At 51.9% G+C, this 15,918-nt stretch overlaps 1 protein-coding gene across 1 annotated transcript in view; it reads left to right on the forward strand.

Annotated features, from left to right (window-relative positions):
* Positions 1-15,918, forward strand: part of LOC119958830 (neurexin-2-like) — a 691,929-nt gene that overhangs the window by 277,173 nt on the left and 398,838 nt on the right. Inside the window, exon 4 of the mRNA XM_038787333.1 lies at positions 12,651-12,952. Coding sequence (XP_038643261.1) covers positions 12,651-12,952 — 302 coding nt within the window. The remainder of the gene's footprint in view (positions 1-12,650; positions 12,953-15,918) is intronic.

The following is a 15,918-nucleotide window of genomic DNA, read 5'->3' on the forward strand; positions in this document are numbered from 1 at the left end:
GCCATAACTTCGGGCCTGGGCAGCAGGAGGAGTGGGCGTCATTGACGGGACACCGGAACACAGGACTCAGTCGGAGGCCTGTTTTAGTTTGGGGGTTTTCCTCTTCATTCCTGGGGACTGTGGCACGCCGCCGGGCGGGGCCCGACATTTGCTGCCCATCCCTGATGGCCCCCCCCCTCGGACCGAGCGACTAGGCCAGGCCGCTCAGCCCTTTGACCCGCCGATAAGATCCTGGCCGATCCGGTTGAGGGTCTCGACTCCACATCGCCACCCGACCCCCCCCCCCCCCCCCCCCCCCGCCCCGCCCGCCACCCCAAGCGCGAATGACGGACAGTTAGGGGGCCGGGATATTCGCTCGCGGTGCGGGTCCCCGACCTCAGCTGAACGGTCAGTGCTCAGCCGGTCAGCCCGGGCTGAGAAAACAGGAGGGCGGATTTCGCGCGTCGCCTTCTCGGCGGAGGGGGTGGAGCGATGGTGGGGGGGGGGGGGGGGGGGGGGCGGTAAGTGGGGGGGGTGGGGGGGGGAAATAAGGTCACCGTCCCTCAAGTCATTTTAACCTGGACTGCTGACCGAAACCCGCCTTTCGCTCCCACGAGCGAGAATGACTTCCCTTGGGATATGCGGCCTAGCCAGAACAGGCTCTGGGAGCAGGCCCGAGAAGCCTGCCTGGACAGCTGCAGGGAAGCGAAACCATTCTCTACCCCCCCCCCCCCCCGATCAGAGCTGCGGTGACGAGGCTGAGGGACCATTCTGGCTGGTGTAATTAAAATCCCAGATAATTGGATGCGAACCTTGGAGCATTTACCACAGCAAATAACTTGAGAATGTCATCTGTGCGCCCTGCAACGGTTGCCATGGCAGCAGGCAATTAAAACCACTCACATCAGCCGTGCCTCATTAAAGGAGCTGGCGTCCGGGGACCCTTGGTGCTAAATCACTGTTGTCTCCCCCGGTGCCCCGTGGCTGGCAGAGTGCAGCCCACAACAGCCTCCCCTCCGCCAATTCTCTCGCTGCCTGTCTCCCGGCCTCAGACTCCGAGTCCTCCGGCCTTCTGTCCCCTTAAGGAGCTCGCATTCAGACGGTGATTTCTGTGACCCCCCCCACCCTAATCGGCACTCCCCCCCACCCACCCCGCATTCATTAAGCACTTTCTGAAGGGTATTGGCCAATGCATGCACAGAGGGATCCCAGAAGCTACAGTGCCATAATGATGTGATTTATTTTTAAGAATTAATTCACGTGGGCGTCGCTGGCTGGGCCCAGCATCTATTCCACATCACTAATTGCCCCTTGGGAAGGTGGCGGGTGAGCCGTCATCTTGAACCCGCCGCAGTCCCCGTGGGGTGTAGGTACACCCGCCGTGCTGTTAGGGAGGGAGTTCCCAGGATTTTGACCCCAGCCACAGTGAAGGAACGGCCGATATATTTCCCAGTCGGGGTGGCGAGCGGCTCAGAGTGGGGGGGGGGGGGGGGGGGGGGAACTTGCAGGCGGGGGTGTTCCCCGTGCGTCTGCTGCTGCCCTCGTCCTTCTAGACGGTAGAGGTGGCGGGTTTGGAAGGTGCTGTCGAAGGAGCGAGTGGCTGCGGGGCGTCTTGTAGACGGTGCGCACGGCTGCCGCTGTGCGTCGGGGGGTGGAGGGGGTGAATGTTTGTGGTTAGCGTGTCGATCGAGCGGGGCTGCTTTGTCCCTGGATGGTGTCGAGCTTCTCGAGTGTCGTTGGGAGTCGCGCTCATCCAGGCGAGTGGAGAGTCCCTCACACTCCTGACTTGTGCCTTGTAGATGGTGGACAGGCTTTGGGAGGGGGTCAGGAGGTGAGTTACTCTCCGCAGGATTCCCAGCCTCTGATCTGCTCTGGTAGCCACAGTACTAACCGGAGGAAACCCACGCAGGCACGGGGGGAACGTGCAGACTCCGCACAGACAGTGATCCAAGCCGGGAATCGAACCTGGGAGCCTGGAGCTGTGAACCAACTGCGTTAACCACTGTGCTACCGTGCTGCCCTCAACCCCCTTCCATCCCCCTCCATCCCTGCGCCTTGCCCGCCCATCCCCCATCCCCATGGATCTCTCCTCGCCACTGACCCCCTCCACTATCACCGTCGCACCCTCACCTCCGGCCCCCGGGTTGCACCTTCGAGGTCAGGCTCCCTCTCGTCCTTCAGGTGCAGCCCGTCCGTCTGCACAGCTGTCCACGACTCAGCAAACGCTCCAGCGGGAATGTCCGCCGACATGAACCCCGCCTTCCCGCTAATCCTGGGATTCTCCGATCCCGCGGCCGAGTTCCGACGCGGCGTCAAAAGCGGCGCGAGCCACTTGTTGTGTTTGCGTCGCTGACTGTCAACAAGAGCAATTGCAGAATCGTTACGGAGGCAGGAGGGGGCCATTCAGCCCATCGTGTCAGCATCGCCTCTCAGCATGACCATTGCGTCTCAGCGCCGCTCCCCTGCCTGGAAACCCTCGTACATTGTTGCTATTCAAATAATTATCAGACACCCTTTGCAAAGCCTCAATTGAACCTGTCTCCACCACACTCACAGACAGTGCACTCCGGACCACGAAGTGCACTCTGTCTCCACCACACTCACAGACAGTGCAGTCCACACCCCGAAGCACTCTCTCTGCCTCCACCACACTCACAGACAGTGCTCTCCACACCCCGAAGCACTCTCTGCCTCTACCACACTCACAGACAGTGCTCTCCACACCCCGAAGCACTCTCTGCCTCCACCACACTCACAGACAGTGCAGTCCACACCCCGAACCAGTCTCTGCCTCCACCACACTCACAGACAGTGCTCTCCACACCCCGAAGCACTCTCTGCCTCCACCACACTCACAGACAGTGCTCTCCGCACCCCGAAGCACTCTCTACCTCCACCACACTCACAGACAGTGCACTCCGGACCACGAAGTGCACTCTGTCTCCACCACACTCACAGACAGTGCTCTCCACACCCCGAAGCACTCTCTGTGCGGAAAGGTTTTTTTCTCACATCACGTTTGCTGTTTTTCCAAATCACTTTCAATCTGTGTCCCTTTCGTTCTCGATCCTCTCGCGAGCGGGAACGGTTTCTCTCCCTCTCCGCTCTCTCCATTCCCCTCGTGATTTTGAACATCTGTCAAATCTCCTCAGTCTTCTTCTCTCCGAGGGCAGCAGCCCCGACCCCCTCCGATCCATCCTTGTAGCTGAAGTTTCTCATCCCTGGGTCCATTCTTGTTAACCTCTTCCACGTTCCCTCCAACGCGGACACATCCTTCCCACAGTGTGGCGTCCAGAACTGCGCCCAGTATTCCAGCTGAGATCTAACTGGTGCCGTGTATAAGCTCAGCCGAACCTCCTTGCTCGTGTACTCTATGCCCCTGTTAATTTGGTGGCACAGTGGTTATCACCGCTGCCTCACAGTGGCAGGAATGGTTCGATTTCGGTCTCGGGTGACTGTGCAGGTTCTCCTCCCCGTGTCTGCGTGGGTTTCCTCCGGATGCTCCGGTTTCCTCCCACAGCCCAAGGATGTGCAGGTTAGGTGGATTGACCGCGATAATTTATCCTTCGGGCGGGATTCTCTCCCCCCCCCCCCCGCGCCGGATCGGAGAATCGCTGGGGGGGGGGGGGGGGGCGGGGCGGTGGGAATCCCGCCCCGCTGCTCCGACGCCAGCTGCCGAATTCTCTGGCGCCGGGTTTTCGGGCGGGGGCGGAGATCGTACTGCGCCGGTCTGGGGGTCATTGGCAGCTCCTCCCCCCCCCCCAACCAATTCTCCGGGCCTCGATGGGCCGAGCGGCCACCCGTTTTCGGCCAGTCCCACCGGCGTGGATTAGACAAGGTCCATACCGTCGCGACCTGGCTTGGAAGGCGGCGGGGGGGGGGGCGCAGGGGGACCCGCTCCAGGAGAGCCTCCCACAGTGGCCTGGCCCTCGATCGGGGCCCACCGGATCTGCGGGCGGACCTGTGCCGTGGGGGGGCACTCTATCCCGCCGCCCCGGGCCTGTGTAAGGCTCCGTGATGGGCGGCGCGGAGAAGAAACCCTGCTCAGCATGCACAGGAAACACGCCAGCAGATCTGCGCATTCGGCAGAACATGCTGACGGTCATGCGCATGCGCCAACTCGCGCCAACAGCCTGGCGGAAGGCCCTCCAGCGCTGGCCTAGCCCCCGGAAGTGCGGAGGATCCGCAACTTCCGGGCGGCCCGAAGCCAGAGTGCTTGACGCCACTCTTTGCCGCCCCGCCAATTGCAGGAGAATCCAGGCCTTAGTGTCCAAAGATGTGCAGGTTAGGTGGATTGGCCGTGCTAAATTGTCCCTTAGTGTCCAAAGATTTGCAGGTTAGGTGGATTGGCTGTGCTAAATTGCCCCTTAGTGTCCAAAGATGTGCAGGTTAGGGGGATTGGCCGTGCTAAATTGCCCCTTAGTGTCCAAAGATGTGCAGGTTAGGTGGATTGGCCGTGATAAATTGCCCCTTAGTGTCCAAAGATGTGCAGGTTAGGGGGATTGGCCATGCTAAATTGTCCCTTAGTGTCCAAAGATGTGCAGGTTAGGTAGATTGGGGGGGGGGGGCTGGTGGGGGGGAGAGTTGACCTAGGTCAGACGCACCATCAGGGGGTTGGTGCAGACCTGATGGGCCGAATGGACTCCTTCTACGCTGTAGGGACCACATGGATACGCTCTGAATACTGTATGTTTCATTGACCGCTCTCTCCATCCCAGTGAACGACAGACATTGCGTGGGGCAAGTGCATTATTGACTGTAACCACAACTTTTCACAAAATTCATTAACGATCTGGAAGAAGGAACTGAAGGCAGATGGTATAAAGATCTGTAGAGGGACAGGTAGTATTGAGGAAGCAGGGTGGCTGCAGAAGGACTTGGACAGGCTGGGAGAGCGGGCAAAGAAGTGGCAGATGGAATACAATGTGGAAAGGTGTGAGGTTATGCACTTTGGAAGGAGGAATGGAGGCATAGACTATTTTCTAAATGGGGAAATGCTGAGGAAATCAGAAGCACAAAGGGACTCGGGAGTCCTTGTTCACAATTCTCTTCAGGTTAATGTGCAGGTTCAGTCGACAGTTAGGAAGGCAAATGCAATGTTAGCATTCATGTCGAGAGGGCTGGAATACAAGAGCAGGGATGTACTTCTGAGGCTGTATAAGGCTCTGGTCAGACCCCATTTGGAGTATTGTGAGCAGTTTTGTGCCCCGTATCTAAGGAAGGATGTGCTGGGGCCTTGGAAAGGGTCCAGAGGAGGTTCACAAGAATGATCCCTGGAATGAAGAGCTTGTCGTATGAGGAACGGTTGAGGACTCTGGGTCTGTACTCGTTGGAGTTTAGAAGGATGAGGGGGGATCTTATTGAAAGATACAGGACACTGCGAGGCCTGGGATAGAGTGGACGTGGAGAGGATGTTTCCACTTGTAGGAAAAACTAGAACCAGACTGAAGGGACGATCCTTTAAAACAGAGATGAGGAGGAATTTCTTCAGCCAGAGGGTGGGTGAATCTGTGGAACTCTTTGCCGCAGAAGGCTGTGGAGGCCAAATCACTGAGTGTCTTTAAGACAGAGATAGATAGGGGCTTGATCAATAAGGGGACCGGGGGTTATGGGGAGAAGGCAGGAGAATGGGGATGAGAAAAATATCAGCCATGATTGAATGGCGGAGCAGACTCGATGAGCCGAGTGGCCTAATTCTGCTCCTATGCCTTCTGGTCTTATGGGGGGAATTCATTAAGTGTACATAGATTACCGTGTGGGGTTTTTATGTTTTTAATTGATAAAAATATCAGCCATGATTGCATGGCGGAGCAGACTCGATAGGTCTTATGGTCTTAAGGCACGCGAGGGTTTTTCCCTGCGGTGAACGTTCCCCACCACCGGGCGCTCATCGGAAACAATCGGGTTGGGAGCCACAGAGAAGGGGGGAAGAGATTGATGGAGCGAGAGAGAGTACAACACGTCAGAATTATAGTGAATTGAAACATTCCAAGGGGACATCGATCCTCTGGCGTACGATCTGGACTGATAACGGGTGTTAGTTGCTCGTCACTGAGGTAAATCCATAGCCCCATCGCGCGTCCCCCCACCCCCCACTCCCCGCCGGCCTGTTCCGCAGCACGCTGAGAGTGATGTGCAACATTTACCTCGCGATTCCTGCGAGTTACTGGGAATTCAATATTTGCAAATTGAAGTTCAGCTTTTGATCCGAGGTGATGATGGTGGAATTTTTAATCAATCTTAATTGCAGCTCCCTTGGAAATTTTAAGCAAAGCGCCAACCTGCTTCCCGTCACGAGTGCGAGCCTTGATTGTCTGAAGAATTGTAACGCACTTGGCGATAAACGATCGTTTATCGGTTATTAAAGTCTCCCCGGGTGCTGGGGAACTAACTCGCAGATTCCGGAGGTGGCGCTCTGATGCGGGGGATGCCGGGATGTTGAATAGTGGGGGTTGGGGGAGGAGGGGCGGGCGAGGGTATGGGGAGGGGGGTAGGGGTTGGGCCAGGGAGGGACGTGGGGGGAGGGGAGGGGGGGGGGTGGTGCTACCTCATCCTCACAGGAACCCATCGCTCAGCCCTCCCTTTCTGAGACCCTGCTCGTACCTTTGACGGGCTGTGAGTGAGCTCTCTCCCTGGAAGGTTGGGGTCGCGTGGTGGTGGCTGTATAATTGTGTCTTTCGGTGGTGCTGATGGACAGTGTTCCCGATGGCGGTGTGGGGGGGGGGGTTGCCATCATAGAGCGCTGATAGAGAGCGTTAGAGCCGGAGATTTGTACTTTCAAAGGTGCACTGGAATAATCTTTGTAATGGAGAGTTTGTCACAGTGAGGGGTGTGTTATGGCGGGAATGTTATGGTGAGAGTGTTATAGGGGGAATTTTATAGTGAGGGGGTGTATTATAGTGAGAATGTTATAGTGAGAATGTTATAGTGAGAATGTAATAATGAGAATTTTATAGTGAAGGGTGTGTTATAGTGAGAATGTTATAGTGAGGGGTGTGTTATAGTGAGAATGTTATAGTGAGGGGTGTGTTATAGTGAGAATGTAATAGTGAGAATGTTATAGTGATGGATGTGTTATAGTGAGAATGTAATAGTGAGAATGTTATAGTGAGGGGTGTGTTATGGTGAGAATGTAATAGTGAGAATGTTACGAGGGGTGTGTTATAGTGAGAATGTAATAGTGAGAATGTTATAGTGATGGATGTGTTATAGTGAGAATGTAATAGTGAGAATGTTACGAGGGGTGTGTTATAGTGAGAATGTAATAGTGAGAATGTTATAGTGAGGGGTGTGTTATAGTGAGAATGTAATAGTGAGAATGTTATCATGAGGGGTGTTATAGTGAGAATGTAATAGTGAGAATGTTATAGTGAGAGGTGTGTTCTAGTGAGAATGTAATAGTGAGAATGTTATAGTGAGGGGTGTGTTATAGTGAGAATGTAATAGTGAGAATGTTATGAGGGGTGTGTTATAGTGAGAATGTAATAGTGAGAATGTTATCGTGAGGGGTGTGTTATAGTGAGAATGTAATAGTGAGAATGTTATCGTGAGGGGTGTGTTATAGTGAGAATGTAATAGTGAGAATGTTATAGTGAGGGGTGTGTTATAGTGAGAATGTTATCGTGAGGGGTGTTATAGTGAGAATGTAATAGTGAGAATGTTACAGTGAGGGGTGTGTTATAGTGAGAATGTAATAGTGAGAATGTTGTAGTGAGGGGTGTGTTATAGTGAGAATGTAATAGTGAGAATGTTACAGTGAGGGGTGTGTTATAGTGAGAATGTAATAGTGAGAATGTTATAGTGAGGGGTGTGTTATAGTGAGAATGTAATAGTGAGAATGTTACAGTGAGGGGTGTGTAATAGTGAGAATGTTACAGTGAGGGGTGTGTTATAGTGAGAATGTAATAGTGAGAATGTTACAGTGAGGGGTGTGTTATAGTGAGAATGTAATAGTGAGAATGTTACAGTGAGGGGTGTGTTATAGTGAAAATGTAATAGTGAGAATGTTATAGTGAGGAGTGTGTTATAGTGAGAATGTAATAGTGAGAATGTTACAGTGAGGGGTGTGTTATAGTGAGAATGTAATAGTGAGAATGTTACAGTGAGGGGTGTGTTATAGTGAGAATGTAATAGTGAGAATGTTACAGTGAGGGGTGTGTTATAGTGAGAATGTAATAGTGAGAATGTTACAGTGAGGGGTGTGTTATAGTGAGAATGTAATAGTGAGAATGTTACAGTGAGGGGTGTGTTATAGTGAGAATGTAATAGTGAGAATGTTACAGTGAGGGGTGTGTTATAGTGAGAATGTAATAGTGCGAATGTTGTAGTGAGGGGTGTGTTATAGTTTTATCGGTCAGGGTTAAGAGAACCCCAAAGTGTATCATGGAGTTGACCTGACCCACAACTTTTAATAGATTGTGGTATGGGGAGCACACGGCCCACTCTACAGATGGGGTACAGCAGAAATGGAAAAGTATTTTTTAAAGAAAAACAATGTTTTTTCTATGAACTCAAGTTAACCTTTTTAAAACATACAGTGACCATCTTAGCAACCATCAATTCAAATACAGCCCCCAAAGAATACAACACTAGATAATCCTTAATAACTTCCCAAACAACATCCAGAAGACAGAAGAAACACCTTTTAACAGAAGCTCATCAGGTTTACATTCACTGCTGGGAACATTTATAATTCTGAATTCACCAAATGATCAAGAGATAGTCTTTTGATGGCAGAGAGAACAGCAGTACACCTGCTCTGTCTGGCTTCAGCTCCAACACTGAAAACAAAACTAAAACACACCCTGCAGCAAACAGCCTACAACGAAAGTAAAAAGCTGACAGCTCCACCCACACTCTGACATCACTGATGAACACCCATTTCTTAAAGGTACATTTCTTAAACACCCATTTCTTAAAGGTACTCTCACATGACAATAGTAAGAATGTAATAGTGAGAATGTTTTAGTGAGAATGTTTTGGTGAGAACATAATAGTGAGAATGGTTTAGTGAGAATGTAACAGTGAGAGGTGTGTTATAGTGATAATATAATAATGAGAATGTTATGGTGAGAATTTTATAGTGATGGGTGTGTGATAGTGACGGGTGTGTTATAGTGAGAACTTTATAGTGATGGGTGTGTTTTAGTGAGGGGTGTGTTATAGTGAGGATGCTCTGGTGAGAATGTAACAGTGAGGATCTTTTAGTGACTGGTGTGCTATAGTGAGGGGTGTGTTATAGTGAGAATGTTATGGTGAGAATGTTATAGTGAAAATGTAATAGTGAGAATGTTTTGGTGAGAATGTTTTCAAGAGGGTGTGTTATAGTGAGAATGTTATCATGAGGGTGTGTTATAGCAAGAATGTTATAGTGAGAATGTTATCGTGAGAATGTCATCGTGAGAATGTTATAGTGAGAATGTTATAGTGAGAATGTTATAGTGAGAATGTAACAGTGAGTATGCAATAGTGAGAATATTATAGTGAGAATGTTCTAGTGAGTATGCAATAGTGAGAATATAATGAGAATGTTATCATGAGGGTGTGTTATAGTGAGAATGTTATAGTGAGAATGTTACGAGGGTGTTTTATAGTGAGAATGTTATAGTGAGAATGTTATAGTGAGAATGTAACAGTGAGTATGCAATAGTGAGAATATAGTGAGAATGTTATAGTGAGAATGTAACAGTGAGTGCAATAGTGAGAATATAGTGAGAATGTTATAGTGAGAATGTTATAGTGAGAATGTAACAGTGAGTATGCGATAGTGAGAATATTATAGTGAGAATGTTATCATGAGGGTGTGTTATAGTGAGAATGTTATAGTGAGAATGTTATAGTGAGAATGGTATCGTGAGAATGTTATCATGAGGGTGTGTTATAGTGAGAATGTTATAGTGAGAATGTTATCATGAGGGTGTGTTATAGTGAGAATGTTATAGTGAGAATGTTATAGTGAGAATGGTATCGTGAGAATGTTATAGTGAGAATGTTATCCTGAGAATGTTATCGTGAGAATATTATAGTGAGAATGTTATGAGGATGTGTTCTAGTGGGAATGTTATCGTGAGAATATTATAGTGAGAATAATATAGTGAGAATATTATAGTGAGAATGTTATAGCGAGAATGTTCGGCCCATCGAGTCTGCACCGGCTCTTGGAAAGAGCAGCCTACCGAAGGTCAACACCTCCACCCTATCCCCATAACCCAGTAACCCCACCCAACACTAAGGGCAATTTTGGACACTAAGGGCAATTTATCACGGCCAATCCACCCAACCTGCACATCTTTGTGACCGTGGGAGGAAACCGGAGCACCCGGAGGAAACCCACGCACACACGGGGAGGATGTGCAGACTCCGCACAGGCAGTGACCCAAGCCGGGAATCGAACCTGGGACCCTGGAGCTGTGAAGCCATTGTGCTATCCACAATGCTACCGTGCTGCTTAGAGTCAGGGGGTGTTACAGTGAGAATGTTATAGTGAGAATGTTATAGTGAGGAGAATGTTACAGTGAGAATGTTACAGTGAGGGGGTGTTATTTACTATTGACTTCCTCACACTGTGGTAGTCACCACTGCTGTATATATATTTTACATAGAGAATGTCGATGTAGGTGCTTTATGGTAAGGCCCTGTACTACAGGTATGGGGGTAGTTCCCTGCCTGCTGGCTCCGCCCAGTAGGCGGAGTATAAATATGTGTGCTCCCTGTACAGCAGCCATTTCGCCAGCTGCTGTCGGAGGCCACACACCTTAGTTTATTAAAGCCTCGGTTGCATCCAACTCTCATCTTTGTGTAATTGATCGTGCATCACACACGCATGCTGAATAGCGATTGTTGAGTAGTATTTGTGTGAATACTTTATTCTGCATCTCCCCTGGAGCCTCCATCTGTTACGAACACTTCCTCCGGCGTCGGGGAGGCCACATCCCAAGTCTCCTTATTGAAAGCAGGGTGTAAATGCGCCTGGGGCGGGTCGGAGGAGGTTTACTCGATCGATACCTGGGAGCGAGCAGGTTGTCTCACGAGGGAAGGTCGGACAGACGGAGCTCACTGAATATTTTCAAGGCAGAGGTGGATAGATTCCTGTTGGACGAGGGGGTCAAAGATATCGGGGGAGGTGGAGGGGGCTAGACGGGAATGACCCTCAGTACTGACCCTCTGACTGTGCGGCACTCCCTCAGTACTGACCCTCTGACAGTGCAGCACTCCCTCAGTACTGACCCTCTGACAGTGCGGCACTCCCTCAGTACTGACCCTCTGACAGTGCGGCACTCCCTCAGTATTGACCCTCTGACAGTGCAGCACTCCCTCAGTACTGACCCTCTGACAGTGCGGCACTCCCTCAGTACTGACCCTCTGACAGTGCAGCACTCCCCCGCTACTGACCCTCTGACAGTGCGGCACTCCCTCAGTACTGACCCTCTGACAGTGCAGCACTCCCTCAGTACTGACCCTCTGACAGTGCGGCACTCCCTCAGTACTGACCCTCTGACAGTGCAGCACTCTCTCAGTACTGACCCTCTGACAGTGCGGCACTCCCTCAGTACTGACCCTCTGACAGTGCAGCAGTCCCTCAGTACTGACCCTCTGGCAGTGCAGCAGTCCCTCAGTATTGACCCTCTGACAGTGCGGCACTCCCTCAGCACTGACCCTCGGACAGTGCAGCACTCCCTCAGTACTGACCCTCTGACAGTGCAGCGCTCCCTCAGTACTGACCCACTGACAGTGCAGCGCTCCCTCAGTACTGACCCTCTGACAGTGCAGCACTCCCTCAGTACTGACCCTCTGACAGTGCGGCACTCCCTCAGTACTGACCCTCTGACAGTGCAGCACTCCCTCAGTACTGACCCTCTGACAGTGCAGCACTCCCTCAGTACTGACCCTCTGACAGTGCAGCACTCCCTCAGTACTGACCCTCTGACAGTGCAGCGCTCCCTCAGTACTGACTCTCTGACAGTGCAGCACTCCCTCAGTACTGACCCTCTGACAGTGCGGCGCTCCCTCAGTACTGACCCTCTGACAGCGCGGCACTCCCTCAGTACTGACCCCTGACAGTGCGGCACTCCCTCAGTACTGACCCTCTGACAGTGCGGCGCTCCCTCAGTACTGACCCTCTGACAGTGCAGCACTCCCTCAGTACTGACCCTCTGACAGTGCAGCGCTCCCTCAGTACTGACCATCTGACAGTGCAGCACTCCCTCAGTACTGACCCTCTGACAGTGCAGCACTCCCTCAGTACTGACCCTCTGACAGTGCAGCACTCCCTCAGTACTGACCCTCTGACAGTGCGGCACTCCCTCAGTACTGACCCTCTGACAGTGCGGCACTCCCTCAGTACTGACTCTCTGACAGTGCGGCACTCCCTCAGTGCAGTCTGTGTGATTTCCGCCCTGGGCTTTCTGCTCACGTCTCCTGGTAGCTGACATAATGAGGCATTGATGGCTCCCTGAAACCCCGGGGATGGACTGCGTTGTGCTATCCGTCTCGATTGTGTCAGTGATCAGTTTGACAGTTCCACAAGCAAGCGGAGTGGTTGATCTGTCAGAATCTGGGCCTGTTACCTTTTGCCTGTTCCTCTCAAGGTCCTTCTGTTATTTTGCCGGTGTTTCTAACTGTTGCCCTTTCCTTATTCTGCCCCCCCCTCCCCCCTCCCCCCTCCCTTGCAGCGAAAGAAGAATCTGTGGCCACCTTCAAGGGCACCGAGTTCTTCTGCTACGACCTCTCACACAACCCCATCCAGAGCAGCAGCGACGAGATCACCCTCTCCTTCAAGACGCTTCAGCGCAACGGCCTGATCCTCCACACGGGCAAGTCGGCCGACTACGTCAACCTGGCCCTCAAGAATGGCGCCGTCTCGCTGGTCATCAACCTGGGCTCCGGCGCCTTCGAGGCGCTGGTTGAGCCGGTCAACGGCAAGTTCAACGACAACGGCTGGCACGACGTGAGGGTGACCCGCAATCTCCGTCAGGTAATGACCACCCGGGTGGCGCCCTCTTGCCCCCCCCCCGACCCCCCCCCACACACACACACACACACTCCCCCGGCACCCCCGCCACCTTATTTTTGGATCACGGTAGTGCGGGGGGTGGGGGGGGGGAACAGGGTCTCGCGAGGCTCAAATCGTTTCGTCTCGGCCGCCTACGCGCCTGCCGCCCAATCCGGGGCCGGTTACAAAAGCTTGAGCTCTCCCAGAGGTCATCGCCGCGCCGACCTCCCCTTTTGGCCAATGGTTGTTTGCGACGTGTCGGCGGGGAGGGGAGTGGGGGGGGGGGGTTTGTGGCGTTTCCTGCCTCGGCTAAAGTGAACGACAGCAAGCCCTCGCGGGAGCAGGAAACGGACCAATCGGCCCCCTCGAGCCGACCTTCGACCTCACTCAGTGAAATGGCCTTCGACCTCACCTCCGCTCTCCCAACTTTGCCCCCCTCCCACCAACACTTATCACTCCGATATCCATGTTGAACTTGAAAGTCCTCATCGATCCCGCACCTGCACTCCCCTGCGGCTGGGGAATCGACTGAGGGCCCCCGCCTTTTGGGCCTGGTAAAGGCCTTAAAATTCGCCTCGGCTAACATACAAAGATATGTGGGCGGGCAGGTAGCGTTGAGGAGCCTGCAGAAGGACTTGGACAGGCGAGAAGGTGGGCAAAGAAGAAGTGGCAGATGGAATACAATCTGGAAAGTGTGAGGTTATGCACTTTGGAAGGAGGAATTTAGGCACAGACTATTTCCTAACTGGGGAGACGCTTCGGAAATCAGAATCACAAAGGGACTTGGGAGTCCTTGTTCAAGATTCCCTGAAGGTTAACGTGCAGGTTCAGTTGGCAGTTAGGAAGGCAAATGCAATGTTAGCATTCATGTCGAGAGGGCTAGAATACAAGAGAAGGGATGTACTTCTGAGGCTGTATAAGGCTCTGGTCAGACCCCATTTGGAGTATTGTGAGCAGTTTTGGGCCCCGTATCTAAGGAAGGATGTGCTGGGGCCTTGGAGAGGGTCCAGAGGAGGTTCACAAGAATGATCCCTGGGAATGAAGAGCTTGCCGTATGAGGAACGGTTGAGGACTCTGGGTGTGTACCCGTTGGAGTTTAGAAGGATGAGGGGGAATCTTATTGAAACTTACAGGATACTGCGAGGCCTGGATAGAGTGGACGTGGAGAGGATGTTTCCACTTGTATTAGGAAAAACGAGAAGCAGAGGGCACAGCCTCAGACTGAAGGGACGATCCTTTAATACAGAGACGAGGAGGAATTTCTTCAGCCAGAGGGGTGTGAAATCTGTGGACCCCTTTGCCGCAGAAGGCTGCGGAGGCCAATTCATTGAGTGTCTTTGAGACAGAGATAGATCAGCAGCACGGTGGCGCAGTGGGTTAGCCCTGCGACCTCACGGCGCCGAAGTCCCAGGTTCGATCCCGGCTCTGGGTCACTGTCCGTGTGGAGTTTGCACATTCTCCCCGTGTCTGCGTGGGTTTCGCCCCCACAACCCACAAATGTGCAAGCTCGGTGGATTGGCCAGGCTAAATTGCCCTTAATTGGAAAAAATGAATTGGGTACTCTAAGTTGAAAAAAAAAGACAGAGGTAAATAGGTTCTTGATTAATATGGGGATCAGGGATTATGGGGAGAAGGCAGGAGAATTGGGATGCGAAACATATCAGCCATGATGGGTTTTGATATTCCCGCTGATCGTCAATAGGATTTCCCATTGTAATTACCCCAGGCTACTGAGAAGCCTGTGGATGATGTTAAAACTGAAGAATTCCAGTCAATCTTTATATACTTCTGTTATCAGATACGTCACACATCGTATAATTGATTTCCAATGCTGTATTGTTGCCAATTGATTATGCCTTTGGTAGACAATCAAGCGAAGTGGGAGCGGGAGATGGCCATTCGGCCCTTCGAGCCTGTTCCACCATTAAATGTCATCATGGCTGATCATTTATCTCAACACCGCACTCCCATTCTTCAACCCCCCCATCCACATGCCCCTTGACACCTTTAGAGTTTAGAAATCTATCTGTTTCCTTTTTAAATACATACACAGGGGAGGGTCTGTTTAGCACAGGGCTAAATCGCTGGCTTTGAAAGCAGATCAAGCAGGCCAGCAGCACGGTTCGATTCCCGCAACAGCCTCCCCGAACAGGCGCCGGAATGTGGCGACTAGGGGCTTTTCACAGTAACTTCATTTGAAGCTTACTCGTGACAATAAAGCGATTTTCATTTTCATTTCATTTTCTCATTTCACATTCAGTGGCTTGGCCTCCACGGCCTTCGACGGTAGAGAATTCCACAGATTCCCCACCCTCTGAGTAAGGGAATTTCTCCTCATCTCGGTCCCAAAATGGCCGACTCCTTCCCCGAGTGAAGAAATTTATCTTCATCCCGGTCCCCAAAATGGCCGACTCCTTCCCCGAGTGAAGAAATTTCTCCTCATCTCAGTCGCCAAAATGGCCGACTCCTTCTCTGAGTGAAGAAATTTCTCCTCATTTCAGTCGCCAAAATGGCCGACTCCTTCTCTGAGTGAAGAAATTTCTCCTCATCTCGATCCCCAAAATGGCTGACGATATAGAACATAGAACATAGAACAGTACAGCACAGAACAGACCCTTCGGCCCTCGATGTTGTGCCGAACAATGATCACCCTCCTCAAACCCACGTATCCACCCTATACCCGTAACCCAACAACCCCCCCTTAACCTTACTTTTTATTACACTACGGGCAATTTAGCATGGCCAATCCACCTAACCCGCACATCTTTGGACTGTGGGAGGAAACCGGAGCACCCGGAGGAAAGCCACGCACACACGGGGATGACGTGCAGACTCCGCACAGACAGTGACCCAGCCGGGAATCGAACCTGGGACCCTGGAGCTGTGAAGCATTTATGCTAACCACCATGCTACCGTGCTGCCCCTGATGCCAACATGATTGGCTGGCA

The sequence above is a fragment of the Scyliorhinus canicula genome, chromosome 31 (assembly GCF_902713615.1).
Source record: "Scyliorhinus canicula chromosome 31, sScyCan1.1, whole genome shotgun sequence".
NCBI classification, from domain to species: domain Eukaryota; kingdom Metazoa; phylum Chordata; class Chondrichthyes; order Carcharhiniformes; family Scyliorhinidae; genus Scyliorhinus; species Scyliorhinus canicula.